Source organism: Artibeus jamaicensis, unplaced genomic scaffold, assembly GCF_021234435.1.
Source record: "Artibeus jamaicensis isolate MK-2021 breed Jamaican fruit bat unplaced genomic scaffold, CSHL_Jam_final contig_466, whole genome shotgun sequence".
NCBI lineage: Eukaryota > Metazoa > Chordata > Mammalia > Chiroptera > Phyllostomidae > Artibeus > Artibeus jamaicensis.
In genome coordinates, this window is record NW_026521844.1 from 19,063,607 (window position 1) to 19,085,593 (window position 21,987).

General features: G+C 44.2%; 1 protein-coding gene across 1 annotated transcript in view; it reads left to right on the plus strand.

The window, feature by feature from the left end:
- The first annotated feature begins 934 nt into the window (after positions 1–934).
- PCOLCE2 (procollagen C-endopeptidase enhancer 2) overlaps positions 935–21,987 on the plus strand; it is a 63,607-nt gene continuing 42,554 nt past the window's right edge. Inside the window, exons 1-2 of the mRNA XM_037153399.2 lie at positions 935–1,383; positions 2,464–2,572. Of these exons, the coding sequence (XP_037009294.2) occupies positions 1,307–1,383; positions 2,464–2,572 (186 nt within the window). The 5' untranslated portion in view covers positions 935–1,306. The remainder of the gene's footprint in view (positions 1,384–2,463; positions 2,573–21,987) is intronic.

Here is a 21,987-nt window from a genome sequence, read left to right on the forward strand (position 1 = left end):
ACTGTTGAAAGTCAAATTATTCCCAGTGGCTAGTGTTTACTTATTTCCTTTGCCAACATTGTTTATGTTCTTCATATTGTAACAAATTACTAGAAATGAAGTCTTGATAAGTACTAATTTAATGCTTAATTTCTGTATGAAACGAGGCATCTAAATTCAGCTACATCCCTCTTGCGATGGTATACATCTCAACAAACCCATCCACTTCTCATTTTTCTTTTATTAATCCCTAATTATTGGGAAGCACTTAACAAAATAAAGATGTAAAATTCTTTTTCTGTAATTAAAGGAAAGCCTCGATTTCACAAAGCTGGAATTGCTCTCAGAAAAACAAGTTCTCTGTAAATCTTTACGCATCAACCCCACAGAAAGAAGTTGTTGGTGAGGGTCTTTTCAGAGAGACGCCGGCGAAGAGACACCCTTTTCAGAACGTGACAGGAGAGGGCGGGATGCAGGGTCCTGGTCTGTCCTCAGGGTTGGACAGAGTTGCTGACAACTCGCTCACACACCGTGCTTGGCCGACATAGCGTTTATAAATCCCCGCACAAAACTCTCTCCAGATTTTCATACACCAGAGAAGAGTCTCCAGACAGACAGACAGGCAGACAGATATTCAAGTAAGACGGTAAGAGCAGAGGAGCTGGAATATGATCGAGTTCCTCTTCTATTTTCCCTTTTCTTGCCTTCGATATGGCTGTTTGAAGGGAACAGAAATAAAGGAGGAACCCCAGGTTTTCCAGCAAGCCCTAATACTTTTTATCTAAACGCAACTAGGGAAAAACAGTCCCCAAAGCAAACTTTGACCCCACCCCGCCCCCAGCCCCGGGATGCTTGGGTACCAATGGGCGGCGGTGGGGGAACGGGAGTTCGTCCCCCTAGCATCCTTCCCACAGGCCTGCGGGGAGGACGTGACTGGGCTGTGGGTCCCAGGTGCCGGGTAGGAGACGCCCGCCCGCCCCTGGAGAGGAGGCGGCTCAGTCTTCGGAGCCGCCCCTCCCGTCCTCGAGAACAAACGGGATATTCAGCCGTGGCGAGTGGCTGCCAACTACTCCTTGGGGAAATGAAACTTCGAGTCAGGCTGCACCGCACTCGCCTTTAAAAGCGCCCCCACCCCGCCGGTAGCTCACACCCGGCTACCTGGGCTGCCGCGGCTGCGCGCGCCTGTGTGTGTGTGTTTGTGTGTGTGGTGTGCGCGCGCGGGTCAGATTGCGCGCACCAGTGAGGCTCCAGCGTGCGCCGGGCTGTGAGCCTGGGGGCCGGAGCCGGCGTGCGAAGGGCGGGCGAGCCCAGAGCGTCTCCACTGGCCATGGGCGGCGCGGGCGCCTGGGCTGTGCTCGGCCTGCTGCTGGCGGCCCAGCTGTCGCGGCAGCAGCCCCCGGAGAGGTAATAACGCGCCCCGGCTCCCTTCTTTCTCCCTCGCTCTGTCCCGGCAGCCTCGCACTCAGCTTCACTCAGTCCGCTCCGGGTCCTAGCTGTGGGCTGTCCCCAGGCCCTTGGACCGCAGGGGGCCACGGGGCTCCCGGCTGCCCCCATCCCTGGACACCCGCAGGCCATCCCACCCGGCCACCACGTGGCGAGGGTGTCATCTGACATACGTCTTTCCTCCCCTGGTGATGCAGGCGGAGGGAAATGTTAGGGCCCAGATATATGAACTTAGGTTTACTGCTCCCCCCCCCCCCCCCCCCCCCCCCGGAGAAAGACCTAAGCTTAGAGAATATCTCGAATCGAGTGGCGCCCAGCGAGCTGCTCCCGGACATTTAACCCTTCTCCAACATCTGGGCCACGGGGACCCACCCATGGCCAACCTTGGCCTCTTCTCTAACACCTCCTTTTCCAATGGGAGGCTCTGCCAGTGCCCAGCGATTTTCAGAAAAGGGGAGAAGAATTAGGCATCTCTCAAAATCTGGGAAATTAAAACTTTTTTGTATTGACCAGTTGCTTGTCTGTCTTTCAACCATGAACCTCACACAGCCTAGCAGTCGTCTTTCTTCTCACTAGTTAAGTTTTCCATTTACTGTTTTCCTATCAGATTTTACCATTGTGTGGAGGACTACTTGGTTACAGGTGGATGGGTGGATGGGTGGATGGCTGGGTGGCTGCGTGGGTAGGTGAGTGGATGGCTGGATGGGTAGGTGGATGGGTGGATGGCTGGATGGGTAGGTGGGTGGATGAATGGATGGGTGGGTGGATGAAGATGGATGGACGGACAGATGGGTGGCTGGCTGGCTGGATGGGTGGATGGGTGGATGGATGACAGAACGATTGATCTTGTGTCTTTATGAGACAGGTGGCAGCTGGATGGAAGGTTTACCAGGCTATAATTATAATATTCTAAGGGCTACTGAGCTTTCAGTTCCCTTATATGGTGCAGGCACTTATTAATCAGTATTAATTCATCCATATTAATAGACTACACCTTTCTGAAGTTGGCATGTTTCAAATTGTTTCTCTTTTATTTCCCAGACCTGTTTTCACATGTGGTGGTGTTTTTACTGGAGAGTCTGGATTTATTGGCAGCGAAGGTTTCCCTGGAGTGTACCCTCCAAATAGCAAATGCACTTGGAAAATCACAGTAAGCATATTTTAAAAGAGTATTCTCCTCAAAGTGGGTATTAGGAACAACTGAAGACTGCTGCTTTTTCCCTCTGGGATCAAAATTTGGGGTAGAGGCAAATGCCTGATAGTGAGATGTTGGATTTACCCCAACTATTTTGGAGATTTTTATTAATAGAACAAGTGGTATCCTGCATCAGTGGTTGGAAAGGATGCAAGACAAAACTTGAAGGAATAAATTCTTACAGCAGATGTGTTTCTGAAAGCCCAGCCTAACTCAATTGAGTTTCATGGATTAAAAATTAAAGCTATTTTCGGTCAAAGGTCTGTGCTAACAATTCTTAGAAGCTATTTGTTGCCTGTGCCTGGCATAAGTGGCTCCCAGTGGGGACTAGATCAAAGGTAGTGCTTGTCCCTGACTGCTTCCCACCCCTACAGAAAAAGGGGTGGTGGAGAGAGGGGGGAAAAAGAAAAAATCCCAGTTAATATCCCTGACATGAAACCATCAGTGAAAAACAATTTAAGAACAAGAATAGATTTACATGTGGAATCTAAAGAACAATATGAGTGAACAAACAAAAGAGAAACAGACCCATATAGATAGAGAAACCAGACTGAGGGCTGCCAGAGGGGAGGGGAGTTGGGTAACGGGTGAAAAGGTGAAGGGATTAGAAGTACAAAGTGGTAGTTACAAAATAGTCACAGGGATAGAGAGAACGGCATAGGGAATATAGTCGATAATATTGTAATAACTGCGGATGGTGCCAGGTGGGCACTGGAAATACCAGGTGAATACTTTGTAAAGTATATGACTGTCTAACCCCTATGCTGTACACCTGACACTAATAAAAAATAATATTGAATATAAAAAATAAATAAATTAGCAAAAAGGCGAGAATAATAATAAGTGGTGACTAAATATCAAACAAAGTCCAGTGAAATGCCTAGCTGGTTAGTAATGGCAAAAATGATGCTCAGTCAAGATAAGGCGTTGGGTTTACAGCCATGCAGCTTTTAAAAAATTGTCTGGGTTTAGAGTCAGCTAGATTGAGTCTTCTTTTCATTCAACATAATAGTGACTACTTTCTTTTGTTTTTATTTATTGATTTGAGAGAGTGAGTAAGAAACAGAGAAGCATCAATTTGTTGTTCCACTTATTTATGCATTCACTGGTTGTTTGTGAGTCTGGGCATCAGACTCACAACGCTGGTAAATTGGGACTGTGTTCTAACCAACTGAGCCACCTGTAGTGACTATTTTATCCTTCATCCTTTGGTTGTTGGGAAGTTGTTTGGTAACTGAACACATTAATTCACTGAGACATTCATTCAGATTGTGCCACCCACAGGTTATGATTTTTAAAAGTAGCTACCTCTTTTTTTTCCTTTTGAAGATTGTATTTATTTTTAGAGAGAGGAGAAAGGGAGGGAGAGGAAACATCAATGTGTGGTTGCCTCTTATATGCCCCCTACTGGGGACCTGGCCAGCAACCCAGGCATGTGTGCTGATTGGGAACTGAACCAGCAACCCTTTGGTTCTCAGGCCAGTGCTCAATCCACAGAGCCACACCGGCCAGGACAAAAAGAGCTACCTCTTATTGAGCCCTTACTCTGTGCCAGGCACCGTGCCAAGTAATTAACAAGCACAGTCTCACTGAATGCTCCAAATCACTCTAAGAAAGTAACATCATTACCCCCACTTTATAGATGGGGAAACCGAGGCCTAGAGCAGTTGTATAAAATGACTGGGTCAAACATTTGGTAAGTCTGACTTTATGTACAGTGAAACCTATTTTGCAATGAGGCATTCCCACCAGTCATTTGACAGGCATTGATATAAACCATGGTTCTTAGATGCATTGATGCCCATCCTGTCCAATATCAACTAGCTGATTAACTGGTTCAGATTTCATTATGTTATTGCAACACATGGGACCCAGACAGCATAAATCATAGACAATAGCTCTGAAATATTGATATTAGTATAAATGTGAAGGAAGGCTCCGAAAGAAACATAAAAGCAGCCTGGTTTTCATATCATAGTATATTTCCATTGGAATTAAATGGCTATAAGGTAAAAATAATCCAAGAAACTTAATGACTGAGAGGCCTCACATGCCTAACAAGCAGGAGTTCACAGCTGGCTGTTTGTTGGGGTCTTATGAGACATTGTTGGTGTGGCATCAGACTTTGATTGGGGCTGGGGGGTGTCCCATGAAGGCTTTTCTCGGGAAAGAAGTGCTGTGCCTCAGAAGGGGCCTGGCTGCCTCGCCTTTCGTTGGGGCCAGAGGCAGTGCAGTGGAGGCTGCACTTGGATGCCATGTAAGTCATGGGGGCTTAGCAGGCAGAAGTCCCCAGATTCAAATTCTCATTCTGTCACTCAAGCTGTGTGATCAGGATTCATCTTCTTTAAAACTCAGCATTGTCATGAAGATGAAATGAGATAATACAAATAAAGCCCTTTGGCAGTGCCTGGGATATAATAAGTGCTCAATAAATGTTAGCCATTAATGTCTGAGTTTTCATTATCCCCATTATTACTGCTATTGGTCCTGTCTTCTGTCCCAGAATGGCAGATCACTGCCACCCCCTCACCACAGTGGGCTTGGCACCAGCTCAAAACAATGCAGACTTTTAGGGAACTGTCTATGTTGTCGTGTGTATCTTGATGACCTTGTTCTGTGCTTGGGTTCTCCTATAATCTTATGGGAGCAGTTCTGCGTGAGTTTGGGCCAAGTCACCTTTCAGTAACAGAGACCTAAAATAGTGACAGCTCAAACAGAGGTTTGGTTCTCTCACATAAAAGGTCTGGAGGTAGGCAACCCAGGAGTGGTGTGGCAGCATCCAGTCATTAGGCACCCAGGATTTTTCTCTTCCTGCTTTGCCTGCCGCCTCCTGGTCCAAGATTACTGCCTAAGTTCCAGCCATTGTGTTCATGTTCCAGCCAACTAACAGAAAGAGAAGGGCATAACTCCTCCCTTTAAGGGCATTTTCCAGAATTACATGCAACTTGCTGCTTACATTTCATTGGTTGGTTCACTTACACGGCCACTTCTAGCAGCAAGGGAACTGAGAAATTCAGGTCTGCTTTTACTGTGGAAAGAAAGGGCAACAAGCAGATGACATATTATTTATTTGTGGCATGAAATTGAGAAACAAACACCAGCTTTTTTTTGAAAAAAAAAAGTCTTTGAAAACAGCTAATGCAAAAGAAATGACTGTACAATTTGCTTTCCTAGTTAAAACCTTTGTAGTTTTAACTCTTAGCTGGTTGAGTTTATTCTGTTTCAAGGGGCTGCCTCTTTTATGTTTGCATATGAGCAGCTACCAAGAACTTCCAGAGGAGCCCAGCCCTTTCTCTTGGGTTTAATTACGGCCTCAGTAGAATGCTCACAAGGCCACGGGTGCTCTCATGTCTCAATGTAACAACGTCTTTCTTTCTTTGTGTTTCACAAGGAATAGCACCAATTTGTAAACATCTTCATGGTCCTGTGGTTTGTCAGGGCAGCAGAAGGGAGCTCCCCAGCTCCTGCAGACCACAGGGGCGATGAAAGGACAGGCACTGTGGTAGAGCTGAGCTGGTAGCCCCGAGATCTTCACTCAGTCAGCACTGGGTGCAGAGTGCTGGGCACTGCTGAGGTTACTACGGCAGCAAACAAGGCAGCCAAGCTCCTCGCCCTCATGCAGCTCGTTTAAGGAGACAGGCAATTTATGTTTAAAAAAACAACTGAACAAGAAAATCAAGTATTGGTAAATGCATTGTAAAAATAGGATAGATGTTGCTTCAGAGCCATTAGGAAGGCTATTATGAAAAACAAAAACCAAATAGGCTTTGGCAAAGATGTAGAGAAATTGGAACCTTTGTGCATTGCTGGTGTAACTGCAAAAACAGTAGGGAGATTTCCCAAGAAATGAAACAGAATTACCGTAATATTTAGCAATTCCACTCCTGGGTATATTCCCCCAAGAAGGGAAAGCAAGGACTTGATCAGATATCTGTGTGTCCATGTTCATAACACCATTATTCCCAGTAGCTAGACGGTGGAAGCAGTCCAAGTATTTGTCCACAGATGAAGGGATAAACAAAATACGGTATAGACACATGTTGTAGGGTTCCACCTGTGTGGCGCGCCTGGAGCGGTCGGGCCATGAAGACAAAGTAGAATGGCGGTCGCCAGGGGCTTGGGGAGGGGGAGTGGGGATTGGTGTTCGGTGGGGACAGAGTTTTCATTTGGGAAAATGATAAAGTTCTGGACGTGGCTGGTGGTGTTGGTGGCACAGCAGTATGAATGTACTCGTGTCACCGAGCCGTACACTTAAAAATGGTTAGAATGGTAAGTTTTATGTATATTTTATCACAATAAATATATATTAAAAATAGAGTAAAGTGATGAAACGTTCTACAATTCCATTACATGAAATGTTTAGGAAAGGAAAATCTGTAGAAATGTAAAAGTAGATTAGTGGTTGCCTAGTACACAGGAGAATTATGGGATCAACAGTACATGGTCATCATGGTATTGAGAGGATGGAAGTGTTTCAAAATTGACTTACAGTGATTGTCATACAACCCGACACACAAAGATCATTGAATTGTGCACTCGAAGCGGGTTTTGTAGTTTGTAGAGTGCACTGTAGGAGAGTCGCAGACACACACGCACAGCAGAGCAGTGGCAGAGACTGGCCGTGGTGCTGGTTTTGATGGCCCTGTCTTGGGAGGCCACTCCAAGGAGGTGACATTGACGTGGAGGCCTGAGTGAGGAGCAGCTAGTCCTGCGAAAGTCTGGGGAGGAGCTGGTCTCTATTTAGGCTGAGAGACCAGCAAGTGCAAAGGTCCTGAGGTGTGAAGAGGCTCGATTTGTCTAAAGAACAGCTAGGTCAGTGTGGCTGGGACAGAATGAACAAGGGAGACAGTGGGAGGAGAATTTTAAAAGGTGAGCAGAGACCTGCAGGACCTGTTGAGGAGGAGTTTGAATTTTATTTGGAGCAGGAATCCACTAGAGACTCTTAAACAGAGGAATGAGATTACAGTGTAGTCCCCTTGTCCAAGGGGGATATATTCCAATGCCCCCAGCAGATGCCTGAGACTGAGGATAGTACTGAAACCTATAAATACTACTTTTCCTGTACATACAAAGCCTGTCCAGAAAAAAGTCCAGCCACTGTTAACATAACGAGAACAGTTTTTACAATATTGATGTAACCTGGCAGCCAAGGAGAGTGGACTCGAATGTGCGTGAGTGAACAATGATGACTTCACTATACTAGTCAGTGGGAGTGGCAGACACCATGAGTGAGCATGTGTACTGTGTTGCCATCACATTCAAATAACATACAAGTAGAGCAACACATCTGCATCAGATTTTGCATTAAGCTTGAACATTCCTGCATGGAAACTATCTGGATGATTCAGAAGGCTGCAGCCATGGGCAACTGGTGATTGGCAGCTTCATCACAACAACACACCTGCCCATGCATCACGTCTTGTGCAGTTTTTGGTGAAACATTCAATCACTCAGCTGACTTAGCCCCCCTTAGAGCCCAGATTTGGCACCCTGTGACTCCTGGCTTTTCCCAAAACTAAAGTCACTTTTGAAAGGGAGATTTTAGACCATTAATGAGATTCAGGAAAATATAATGGGGCAGCTGATGGTGATTTCAACAAAGGATTTTGAAGAGCGTTTTGAACAGTGGGGGAGATGCTGGAAGAACTGTGTGAGGTCCCAAGGTGCCTACTTTGAGGGGGACTAAGGTGTTATTGTCCTGTGTACTATGTTTCTTGTGTCTTCCTCCATAAATGTTTTTATTTTTCATATTACATGGCTGGGTACCTTCAGGACAGACCTCATACATACACACCTGTGATAAAGTTTAACTTATAAATTAGGCAGAATAAGAGATTAACAACTATAACTAATAATAAAATAGAACAAATATAGGAATATATTCCATTAAAAGTTATGTGAATGTGGTCTCTCTCTCAAAATATCTTATTGTATGTACAGTGTGGTTATGCTGGACAAAGGAATGATTCACGTCCTGGGTGAGACGGAGTGAAAGTTTATCATGCTCGTTTATTTCTAGAATTTCCCATTTAATACTTCCAGACCACAGTTGACCATGAGTAACAGAAGCCATGGAAGGTGAAATCATGGATGGGGGGTAGTGACTAGTCTATCTGATTTTAAAAGATTATTCTAGCTGCCGTGGGGGGGGATGAATCATAGGGCGTTAAGAATGGGATCAGGGAGACCAACTGGGAAGCCAATGTGTCACTGAGGAGAAAGAAGATGGTGGAGTGGACAAGGGTGGTAACAGAGGAAAAGAACAGACATGGCATCTGCCCACAACAGCTGTCTCAGCAGCTCTGGATGCAGTTAGCGGCACCAGCGGAGGGGCTGGGTGGGCCTGGCTCTGGACAGTCGCTGCGGTGGCTCCACCCAGGGCTGTGCTGCGGTTTGTCCTCACCCAAGGCTGTCACCTGAAGGCGTTCCCAAAGCTGGTCCATCCGGTCTGGTACTTTTTTCCTGCTCCTGCAGTCAGTAAGCCTAGAATAGCATGCTCACTGGGCGATTCAATACCACTTTTATTAAAACATCACAGGGACCCCTCCAGATGAAAGGGTCTCAGCGTAGCCAGAGAGAAATAGCCTGCCTCTCACTGTTCACCTGCCTCCCATTTGGTTCTTCCAGAGTGGAAGCGTGTTTCAGCAAGGCGACTTCACCACCAAATGTTTTTTGTTAAACTCTTATCAGTGGGGGATCAGGGAAAGTCCGATTTTGACATCTGTGTGTTTTGAGAAAGGTCAGCAGTAGTTGTCCCACCCAGACTTTCAGCCAGTGGTGTTGGACTTTCCGGTACAGAAGTATAGCACACAGACTGGACATTTAGATCTGTCCTTAGTATATGGTACTTTACATCTTTCATAGCGATTTCTTGGACTGCTGTACTGTCTCATACACTACGTACATTGGCTATTTACATTTAAAAGTTAAAGTAAAAATAAAAAATTCCATTCCTCAGTCACACTAGCCACATTTCACGTACTCAGTTGCTGTATGTGGGTAGTGGCTACCAATATCAAACAGTAGATAAGATGAATATTTCCATCATCACAAAAATGTCCCTTTGACAGTGCTAGTCTAGAGCATTTTTGAGGTTAATTTTTACTCATGGAAAGATATGTTGGGGCGAAGATGCTTGGTGCTGTTTAGTTGTACTTCTGCTTTGCAAGTGGGGACGCTGATACTTCTGCGTACTTGTTGGCACTGCGGCTGGAATCAGGCTTGTTGACTCAGCTTCGTTTTTCTGTCTACCAACTTTTTTTTTAATCCTCACCCAAGGCTGTATATATTCATTGATTTTATAGAGGAAGGGAGAGACAGAGAGAGACATCGATGTGAGAGAGAAACATTGATTGGTTACCTCCCATACATGCCCCTACCAGGGATTGAACCTGCAACCTAGGTGTGGGCCCTGACTGGGAATCCAACCTGCAGCCTTTCTGTGCGTGGACTGACATTCCAACTGACTGAGCCACCTTGCCAGGCAGGGCTGGCTACCAATTTTTGGTGTCCTCATATAGTTTCAGGGTTTATTCATTAATTTTGCTGCTTATGTCCTCAAAAATCAGGTTAAATCAGGTAATTTGAGAGTTAAGAAATCATCAAATATTTTGCAATCCATAATGGAGTGGAGGGTTTCTTAGTTTTCTGTTGATTTTCAAAACTGTAACCTAAGGGTTTCTGCATAAAATACCTAATCTACCAATGTAGGCAGCAAGTAAGTATGATTTGACAGCAAAGATACATATAATCCTTTAAAAAATGGTGTCTGGTCTTCTTTTAAGAAGCTTGCAAGGATAATAGGGTTAGCCTGAGACAAAAGGTACCCCAGTTTTTAGGATATGAACCAATAACCACCAATACCCAGCCCTGCAACAAGAAATGAGCTCCCAAGTATCGGCATACAAACATCTGGGCCCCTCTATGACAGTGGCCCTCCTGCTGGGTGCGCACATGCAAAGGGGCAGAACTGTGTGCACCATGTGCAGAAGACGGCCAGAGGTCTCTGAGGTCCCTAAACGAAGTCAGGGAGGATGGGTCATTGTCAACAAGATCACAGGGATGTAGGTCACTGCTACGCAGGCAAAACCCATTTACAGAAAGTTCACCAGGCACCGTGTCAGGTGCTGGAGACACACAGATGAACACGAAGACTCTGTGAGCACGGGGGGCTGCCTGGGATGATGTGTTCCCCAGGCTCGGAGTGGGGAGTGAGTGAAAGCCCAACACCCAGCAGTAGGATCACCATTCTGTGTAGAGGTCAAGGAAATTGCCACAGTCATGTGGCCGTCCACTGGAAAAAACGGAAGTTCATCTTGCCACCTAAAAACTCAAAAATTTTCAAAGGTTGTCCATTTCCAACCAAATCAAGTCAGAACTCCTCTGCTATGAGTTTTAATACCCTTTGCAACATGGCCCAATCCAACCTACTTGACCTCATTTCCCTACATGGGTTCTTAGCGCCTCACTGTGCTTGGAACAATACTGACTACATAGTACGTGTTCAATAAATGCACACTGATTGATAGTTTTTAAGGATAAAAGCTATTCCCATAGACTCTCAATAAGATAAAAATTTTGAAGCTATTATAAAAATATTTGACAATTGAGGACAGTTTAACTTTGAGTAAATATTTGACAATAAGAGACTTAATATTAACATTTGACATTAATATTTGTTATTATTATGACTATTTTTAGGTATGATAATGGCATTGTGTTTATGTTTAAAAAATTTTTTTATTGTTGCGCAATAACAGTTGTTCCCATTTCCCCCCCCATTACTCTCCCCAGCCCTGCCCCCTACCCTTCACATTCAATCCTCCCTGTGACTGTTGGCCTTGCCCATGGGTCCTTCATACATGTTCCTTGACTTGACCCTGCCCCTTCTTTCCCTGTTAAAAAATCCTTCTGTTTTAGGCTGAATTATTTCCCCCCCAAATCCACATGTTGAAGCTCTAACACCTGTGAGACTATATTTGGAGTAGGGCCTCTCAGAAGGTAATTAAGCTTAAATGAGGTGGAGAGGTTGGGGTCCTAATCCAATAGGACTGTTGTTCCTATGAGAAGAGGAAGAGACACAAGGCGGGCAGGGGCACAGAGGAGAGGCCATGTGAAGACACAGTGAGAAGGCAGCCATCCGCCAGTCAGGAAGGGAGGCGTCACTGGAAACCAGCCCTGACGGCATCTTGGTCCTGGACTTCCAGCCTCCAGAATTATATGCCAGTCATTTCTGGTGTTTAAAAAAAAATCAGCATTTCGTTAATGATTTCATTATAAAATCACTGCCAACTTGGCAAACGCCCAAAACTTTTATCCCTTGGTCTTTGCTTCCATAACTTATGCATTTATAATCACGTAGTAGAAGTAGAGGTTCATGTGGATGATCTGACAGAATTTTTAAAAAAGAAGAATAGTTCTTGGTAGCAAAATAATACCTTGTGAAAGCAACTCTATTCAGAGTTGGACTTGGGCTACAAGCGGTGTGGCCGACTCAGTGGGGCCAGCTGAACCCCTGTTTATAACAACTGTGTGAATTACAGGGGACTTGAAGCTGAGGACCTCTGTGAACTCCCCTCTAATAGGTATGGAAGAGTCATTGTTTAAAATTGCTTCCAGAAGTTAAAACTAAATATCACATGTGAACGTGGTAGGCGACCACTGCTGTTACCCAGCAGAAACCACAATCAGTATGCAGAGATTGATGCAAATGATTCCGTTCCTAGATTTAAAGCTGGGCGTGATTTCCAAGACAGTTGTAAAATGAGATAATCCAGGTATCTGGTCCTATTGTTAGAAATCGTTATTGAAATTACAAGGTATTTGTTATTATATCATTTTATTCAAAAAAATTTAGGTACAGACATTAGCCAATTATCGAAGAGTTCATTTATTATTTTCAGCATTATTTTCAGGAAAATCAGCAAGCATTCGAGCAGTTTAAACTTTGATACTTATCGAGGACCTTTAACTCTAGAGTACATAATGCGGAAGGGCCAGAAAGTCAAGACCTTTACATTAATATCAGGAGAATTCTAACAATGAATAGAATCAGTCACATTTAAGCTCAAAGCATGTGGCAAATTTTTTGTTATTTAGCTAATTCATGCAGAAGGGAAAAAAGCACAAACTGTCATATGTAGATGTTCGGATTCCCCAGGGAGCGTGTGTGCTGTCATTTTGATAACTACCTATTGTTTTCTGTTCAGCTGGAATCAGATATACCAGTTATTATATAGCTCATGGAGCTAAAGTGATAATGTGTATGATTTTCAGCATTCCTTCTGTCAGCCGATGGTTTTGGTGCCAACTCAGTGCCAATGATAATTCCCCATTTGGGGTGTGCTGAAGAAAGAAACTCTATTCAGTGCCAAACAGCTCACTGTGATCCAGCAAGGCTGTGAAAACAGGACCGCTGTGGCAAGAGCGTGGCCATGATGTGGCTCTGGGGCCAGGACCCTCTTGGCCTACAGTGCTCTGCTGGGCTCCTCACTGGTTTTCTTTGCTCTGTGCCAGTCTGCTCTGCTCTTCCCTCTGTTCTGCTGTGGTGTTTAATCTCCAGTGTTTCAGCTCCTGGTGTGGGAACAGTTTTCAGTGAAAAGGGAAAGTGCTCTTCTCTCAGAGCCAGGGGGAGCTGACTTATACAGACAGAAGTTCCCTCCCCTGGTCCCTGATTGGTCTGTCATCATGCAAATGAGGACTCTAAATTCTTGCAGTTAGATTGTTCCAAAATCTAACTAGATTGTTCTGTTTGGTCAGAATGGAGTTTCTCTGATTGGTGGGTGAAGAAGCTGATGGGGAGGTAGCTGAAGAAGCTGATGGGAGGTAGCAACTCTGATTAGCTGAGGAGTCTCAGTCCTATTGCTTGAATAGGATTCCAGGAACTTCTTTATAAGGGCTGGCTCAGCCAGCTGGAATGAGGATCGCAGGACAGGCAGGTAGGTCAGTTCAGGCTTCTCCCTGAAGTGCAGTTGGCATGAGAGGTCTGTGTGTAGAAAGGGCTGCTATGTTTTGTGTGTGTGTCGTTTTGTTTTGAGCCCAGTTAGCCACTGGGAGCCCTTTCTAGTAGCTATCTTCTTTCGCAGGTTCCACACTTCAAATATATTGTATCATGTCATTTGCATCCAATTCTGTGAAATCAGTGGGACATACATTAATATGCCCATTTCACAGGTGGGGAAACTGAGGTTTAAAGAACTTTTATCTTGCCTATTATGGTCATGCTTGCAATTGGTATGAAAAGATTAGCACAAAATTTCTGACTAAGTGATATAAATGCACTGTTATGCACTTATTGAGCATAACATTCACTCAATACTTACTGAGTGCCTACTATGTACTAAGCATGGGTTGGCCCAAGGGGCTACAAAGACAAGGCATAGTTTCTGTCCTCCGGGAGTTTATAGCCTGGTAAGGAGTAAACAAGAAAATCAGCACTAGTTATGTGTGCAAATAATTATCATGCTCATTGTAAGTAGTTTTAAGTATTGAAAAACTAAAATTTAAATATTAAGAGTCTTAGACTGTTTAAGATGAACATATTTGTCACCTCATGCACATAATAAAAGATCTTATGATCCATTTTACATTTACACTACTCTAAGACTTGAGAAATTGTTTCTATGCCCTTTGATGGATTTCGCAGAGCTATTTACTATACATTCCTTGATATTTCCAAATGCACTTAACAGGCAATTATGCACCATTGCCTTGAGGATAATTTTGTTATTAATGTATGTTAAAGTCATTCCACAGAATCCATGTTCCAAAAGGCCTGGTTAAATTGAAATGATATTCATATTTAGTTTAAAGAAATGATAAATTAAAATATGATGAGATTTACGTCTTCACAATAACCTTCATGCGGCTTCATGAGAAGAAATTCCTCAATGGCGGGGCAGGGGTGTGCAAACATTGAAACATGCAGTGACGTTCTAGTAAGATCAGTACAAGGTGTATAATTTGAGGAAACAAATCGTGAATTTAGACAGGAACTCAATATTTAAGTCAATTATACCTAAGGACCTAGCAAGGGGCTCTGTGACTATTATTTGCCTGACGTAACCACAGCAGGAAGATATAAGGGAATGGAAATTTGGCCTTAAACACTTATTTCCTGGCTTTAAACTACATGCAGGATTTGAAATTATATGAAGACTTAAATTACAGTTTAGCTATGGGGTTTTTAAAAAATGTACGCATACATTGTGGGACTAAGCTCCGTTAGGTCAGTTGCCTGAATAATCATTTAACTCAGTGCTGGAGTTAATACAACTTACATCTGACTCTTCAGTGAAGGTGGATGTGATTAACAGAGAAGGTCTGCAGACCCAGGCTTGGGGTCTGTGTGATTAGGACAAGGGCACTCTAGCTGGGTTTTTTGTTTCGCCTTTTTATTAACAGAGCATAATTCAGGGACTTTGTGATTCTTATGACACTATAACTGTCCCAATTAGGTTTCAGCTGATAGGAGAGTGGAAGAATTGAAACGTCTTCCTTGCTGCCTTGAACCCTGCTGGGAAGCAGGGAGACTATAAATCCTAAATAAATAAGCAAGTAGGTGGCATTTTCCCACTGGGGCCTCAGTCCAGTTTTTTCTAAATTTGTTAATTTTTCTTTGGTTTAAAAGGCTTCTGCTGCTTGTTTTTGTTCTGTTTTTCTTTGCTTTTTTATATGGAAATCAAGTATGTTTTTATTGATTGAAAACCTGATGTTTTATAAATGTGCTTATTTGTACTGCTTGTATTTTTAGTGCTTTGCTCAGGCAGAAGCCTTAATGAGCAGAGAAGAAAATGAGAAAACACAAAAGTAGAATCTTCATCGGGTACTTCTCTTTTCTGCAAGAGATTCTCTTTCACGTATTAATGACCAAAAAGCCATTCTTTCCTGAAACACTACTACAATAATGGAGCACAGAGAGAACACATTTAAAAGTCCTCTCTTACACAGATTCAAAGGGCCTTAATGGGATTTAAAGAATGTGTTATTAATGAGACTGATTTTTACTTTCACATCCCTTGCCCATTCAAGTTATGATGTGAAATTATGGGCAAATTTGAATTATTCCATGAATTTGCAGATTCTACTTAAAAAAAAATCTATCAGCTACTGACAGTGAAAAAAGGAAGTGGTCTCATGGGTTGGTTGCTTTAAGCTGGAGACCTGGGAAGCACTCACAGGGCCCTGAACTCCAAGATTTCTCTCCCGTCCTCACATTGTTCTGCTAAGAATTAGGAAAGGACTCCTGTCCGCGTTTTTTGCCCCATGTTCCTCCCACTGAAGTTTTATGTTGGAACTATTGGTCCTTGATCCAACAAAGAATGTAATCACTCCCTTCAATGTACATACCTGTGCTTCACCACTTAGCAGCTTTATCATCAGTGGCAACAGTACTTTTGGATCCCATGAAATTTCTTAGGCTGGGAACCTGGGAGAATAGAAGTGTTCTTCAGATACATCATTTGTTAGATGAGAGTCAATGTGGCAAGTCTCTGGAAAACCAATATAAACATCTAAAAATAAATGAAACAGCCACAGAGAAGTGGGGGGTTGGAATTAAAGCCACACAAGCCCTGCCACTAAATATCTCCTCTCTTTTCACTCACCCCCAGGACACCCCCGAGTGTGGAGTATAATAAAATAGTGTTTCCTGTAGTGTGGGGGGCAGGCAGAGACCTTTTACTTGGCTGTGGACCAGGCCGGCAAGAAGGACACAGGGAAGTCAGTGGCGATTCTATTCCTGCTTACTGTTCCTGCAGATGAATTGAGTGGGGTCTGATTGCTAGATACAAACTTTCTTTTTTTTTTTTTTTTTTAAGGTTTTACTTATTTATTTTTAGAGAGAGGAGAAGTGAGGGAGGAGGAGAGGGAGAAAAACATCAGTGTGTGCTTGCCTCTAGTGCGCCCCCTACTGGGGACCTGGCCTGTAACCCAGGTGTGTTCCCTGACTGGGAATCCAACTGATGGACCCTTTGGTTTGCAGGCTGGCATTCAATCCACTGAGCCACACCGGCCAGGGCTAGATACAAACTTTCCAAAAGACCTAGGCTACAGTTAACCTTTGAAGAAATCATAATTTATTAATTCATTAGAACTGTGTTTAAAGTACCTACAAGAGATCAGGTGCTGGGTTGGGTACAGTGACTAAGTGATTGGAAAACCACATCCCTGGGCTGGGCTGGAGGAGGCAGGGAGGCTCTCACTGGTCAGGGAGATGTCCCAGAAACGACAGTGGCACAGGGTGGCAGTTCACAATGGAGGACTGTGCCTGTGTCATTGCTCGGTGACTAGACCAACAATGGGCACTGGAGACTCTTACTGATGTCCTAGGAATGCGATGCCATTTCCAGAACTGTCTGAAGTCGGTATCATGGTCAGACCTGCCTTGTAAGGGTGATGTGAGGACTGAAGGCAGCAGTAGGTGGAAGGCCCTTGGCACAGTGCTTTGTGCAAGCAAGTACTCAATAAATGGTGCTAGTGATGATTTTTTACCTCTCTTCCAGGGCTATAATAAGGCATCAAAATGTGGTGTTTGTGTAGAATTTGTCTTCAAGCCAGTACCTTGCAAGCTGGAAGGTAATCCCTTCAGGGCATGGCTAGTGCCATTAGAAATACCCCTTCCCCCTCACTGTGGGCCTTCTTCATTTAGACTATGATTTCACAAGACTTTGTCCACAGAAGTGTTTCCAAACCCTCCCTGCCTCTCTGTGAGCCATGTCGCCTCGACCAGCCACCTCCCACGATAGCACCAACCGAGAGTGCCCCTTAACTTTTGAAACAAGTGTGTTTAGAAGCAGGGAAAGGATTGTCAGTTAAAACAGCAAATAATTGTCTGTCTTTAGAAATGGAATTTAATTCATCTGTGTCTTTACTTTATGTTTGGATCCCCAATTCACCAGGATTGGTTACAAAAATTAAGTAGTGAATTTATTCATTTATTCCCAATACAGACACTGCATGATACGGAGGGTTAGAGTATATTAGGGTGGGTCAGAGTTTCCGGGGCCAGACTGCCTGGGTTCCATTACCAACTCCATTCTTGTGCTGATGAATTTCCGAAGATGGTGCCCCAATAACTACACTGCCTGGTATTCACACCTTTCGCTACCACCAAACATTGAACCTGGGCTCGCCCTGTGGAACAGGTACGATAGGGCAGAAATGACGGTGCATGAGTTCTGAGGCCAGGACATAAGAAATCTGAAAGCTTTTGCCTTTGTTTCTGAAACATGTGCTCTGGAGGAAGCTGGCTGCCCTGTAAGAACCCCCACACTGTGTGGAAGGAAGCCCACTCTAGTGACGTAGAGAGGCTTGTGGAGAGAGACGGTGCCCAGGAGGCCTCTGGCTGCTCCAGGCATCCCAGACCAGGAGCCGGGTGTGTGAGTGAAGAAGTCATCTTGGAGGACTAGCCCAGTGAAGCCTTCACACTGCTTAAGCCCAGCTGATAAATGATCATTCTTACACTCAGTGGAGAGCCATGAATCTTGTGAATCTGTTTTATTATTCCCCACACATCTTATCTATATATTTATTTACCCCCACAAATCCTACCTGTGCATATCCTAGCTGTTTGCCCCCTGGGGCAGTTGTTTGTGTGAAAATAGCATAATAAGTAATAAATAGTAATACAAGAATATACTCTGTGTTGAAACACAACTACAAATGTACTCACAACTACAAACCTACTTTTGCTCCACACTGTATTGTTTCATTATTCTCTATAAATCCTAGCTATATCCATCTGAAAATAATGAAACTATATTTCTTTATTTTTTAAATGTTTTGAGAAATATGTCTTTTTTTTTTAAAGATTTTATTTATTTATCTTTAGAGGGGAAGGGAAGGAGAGAGGGAGAGAAACATCAATGTACGGTTGCCTTTCATGCATCCCCTGCTGGGAAGTGGCCTGCAGGGAACTGGCTTGCAACCCAGGCATGTGCCCTGACTGGGAATCGAACCGCGATTGTCTGGTTTGCAGGCCCGTGCTCAATCCACTGAACTACACCAGCCAGGGTGAAACTATATTTCTTAAAATAGAAGTAAATCATAGGATTATTAAGTCAGGAAAGAATTAGCACACAGCCTTCCTGCCCACCTCTCTCTCCCGCAGTGCAGCGTGGGTGTCCACTCTCCCTGTGTCCCCACAGCATCTGGGGAGTAGCTGCATTGCAGCAGTGGTCCCTGGTGTTCACTTGTATCTCCTCTATGAAACAGGAAAGCTCTGAGGACAAGGACCTTGTCATAGTTGTCTGCTCTCCAGGGAGCTAACATAATGTTTGACACATGTGATAATACTTGAGTGAAGGAAAGAATGTACAAATTAATGAATGAACAAGCTTATGAATGGGGCTATTACTCCACTGCCTACCTCTAGGCAGAACTGCACAAAAGCTACAGATCTCTGCAAAAAAGGGTCCTTCTATTACCAAGAGCTCTGGAGAAGGAGGCTTGTTCTGTGATGTTCTGTGCTCTGTAGAATGCTGCAGTTGAAAGAGCTGTTCTCCTCTGTCCCTCCTCCTGTGTCTCTGGTTGTGCTCTGTCTCGGCTATTTGCCCCCTGGCCCTGGTTGTGCGTTGCCAGCCACCATGTGGTTGTACTGAGTGACCACTAGTTAGTCAGTCAGCATCACAGCATCAGGGACACGCACACAGCCACTCACCCTTTGGATTCCATGTCAGTTTCTGGGTATTCACTGTCCAGTCTAGGTGACCATTCCAGATGCTACCTAGAGTGAAGCTCTTCTTATGCACTTGACACTGACACCCACTACCCACTGAAGTGTAAAGGTCCTTCAGACCTCTTGTGTATGCAGTTGTTCAACGCTGCGGTGTTCACGTGGGCTGTGAAAGCTATTACCTTAATGTATGAAACTACTTTTCATTGGGACTTGCAAACAGTTGAACAGGGAGATAGATAAACAGTATAAACTAAGAGAGTACATTATATTAGCTAATTAACTTTAGGAAAATACTAATTTTTTTTAGAACCAACAAATGCTTATACAAATGTAAGTAATGTGAGGCGGAATGATAGAGGTTAGATTAGATGATTATTCTAATTTGAAGACCTGTTTGGTAAACTAACATATTAACATAATATTACATGAAGTACATTTAAGTTTTAGGTATTTCATTTTATGTAGGCCCTAAGTCTTTTGGAGAAAACCACATCATTTTGAGGGGAATTGTTCACATTTTGTGAGGAGGAACTAACAGTAAAATGTCATCCTGTTGATGAAGATACTGGACTCTGGCTGGAGAGTGATTTTCACGCCTTCCCAAGATGCATATCCAGTGACCGAGTAGAGCTCCGAGGGAGCAGACTGGTCACTTGTGTTGCAGAGCCGTGCAACACGACGTGAGGTCTTTCTCCCACTTAGTGCTGGACTGTGAGCTGGGATGAAGACAGAATCAGAGCACCCGCAGCAGGAAGCCCGCTGGTTGGGAAGTCATGAAATGGTTTTACTGGGCTGAGCAACACATATTCACTGAGCACCTGCCACGTACCAGGACCATGTAGGTACCTGGAATACAGCAGAGAGCCAAGCAGACAGAGGCTCGTGCCCTGGAGGAGCTTTCCGTGCCCGGCCTGTGCTGGGAACAGCAGGAAGGCCTGTAGAGGGCACAGAGTGGGCAGTGGAAGCTGAGGTCGGGCAGGGAAGAGGGCATGGATCCTGTAAAGCCTTGTACGCCAAAGTGTGCTCCGAGGAAATGGAGACAATGCAAAGAGCAGAAGAAAACTTCAAAATGATTATTATCTTCAGAGAGATAAGAAAAAATAATTGTGTACATAAAGTAAAAGTGGGATACTAAAAAAACTGTAAGATAAAAGTGCACTTGGAAATTAATGACTTGATATAGAAATAAATTAATAGAAAGGCTGCAAGAGAAACTTGAAGAAGACACTCAGAAAATACAACAGGAGAAGAGATAAAATATCTGAGAGCGAAGATGAGAAAATTCAAGGATGTAACCAGGAAGTCTTGGTCTAATGAGAATTCTAGAAAAAGAACAGAGAGTATGGAAAAAAATGAATTATCAAAAAAAAATAGTACCATCAGTGAAAGAAGACAAACACCAAGGTACATCTTTGTTCAAAATCCGACAAGTTTCTGGAGGGAGGAAACCACATGGCAAAGGAAAAGAACGTCAGCCTTTTGGAAGCTGGAAGGCTGTGCAACAATACCTTTAAACTGTGGCGACAGTTATTGTACTGCTACAGTTCTGTGCCCTGCCAAACTGGCAGACAAACGTGAGCACAGAATGCAAGACCTTAAGCTTTTTATCTCTGTACACCCTTTGTAATAAAATGACAAGAGGATGAGCTCCAGCAAAATGAGGGAATAAAGCAAGCAAGAAAAAAGATAAAGGAGCCCAGGGGGCAATTCCTGAGTTGCTGGAGAAGCAAGTCTCAGCCCCCCAGCCGTGCAGCAGCCTGGAGAGCAGCCAGTCCAGGCCGATGGAGGGGACCAGATGGCCGTGGTTCTAGGATGGGACTGAGAGCCAGTGCCTGCCCGTCCATTGCCGAGAGGGGTGATAGTGGTAGGCACCCAGGGAACTAAGAAAACTTAAAGAAGAAGGCAACAATTAGCTCTAGGGAAAGAGTGACAGATTAGCTCAGCAGAGAGCGTTTATGTGGTCATAGTAATGCAAACCCTGAATACCGATATAACCAGAATTTTGATGAGGAATGGAGGAAATAACAGTAGGCACAAAGATAAAATGTTAAAGGACTAAATCAAGAAGTAGCAGCACAGCATGTTATTAAGAAACAAGGAGGTAAATTCCAAAGAAAACTGGAAAGAACGGAACTGGTTGCCTCTGAGGAGCGGGCATCAGCGATTGGCAGGAGAGGCAGGAACGGTTATGTTCAGTGACCGCCTGGTGGTGCTATTTTAGATGATACAGTATGGACATTAATTTCTGGATCTAAACTAGGTTTAAAACCAGTTTTAGTTCTCCTGTAGAAACCCAGCGCTGCCACGTAAGCCCTGCTGCTGAAGGGGGAACGACCACTGACATTCGCCTCTGTGCTACTTTCTGTGTGTCTGTCACCTTGCCGCGACTTCTCCCAGCTCAGAAGGGAAGGCCTTTTTGCTTCACTCCTTAAAAATATACAATTTGGTGTTTCTGATCCATTACAGATTTCTCAGGTGAAATGACAGATTATGGCCCTGGCTGGTGTAGCTCAGCGGATTGAGCTCGGGCCTACAAACCAGGGGGTCACCGGTTCGATTCCTAGTCAGGGCACATGCCTCGGTTTGGGGCCAGTACTGGGGGATGCTTGAGAGGCAATCACACACTGACGTTTCTCTCCCCCTCTTTCTCCTTCCCTTCCCCTCTCCCTAAAAATAAATAAGTAAAAATATTTTT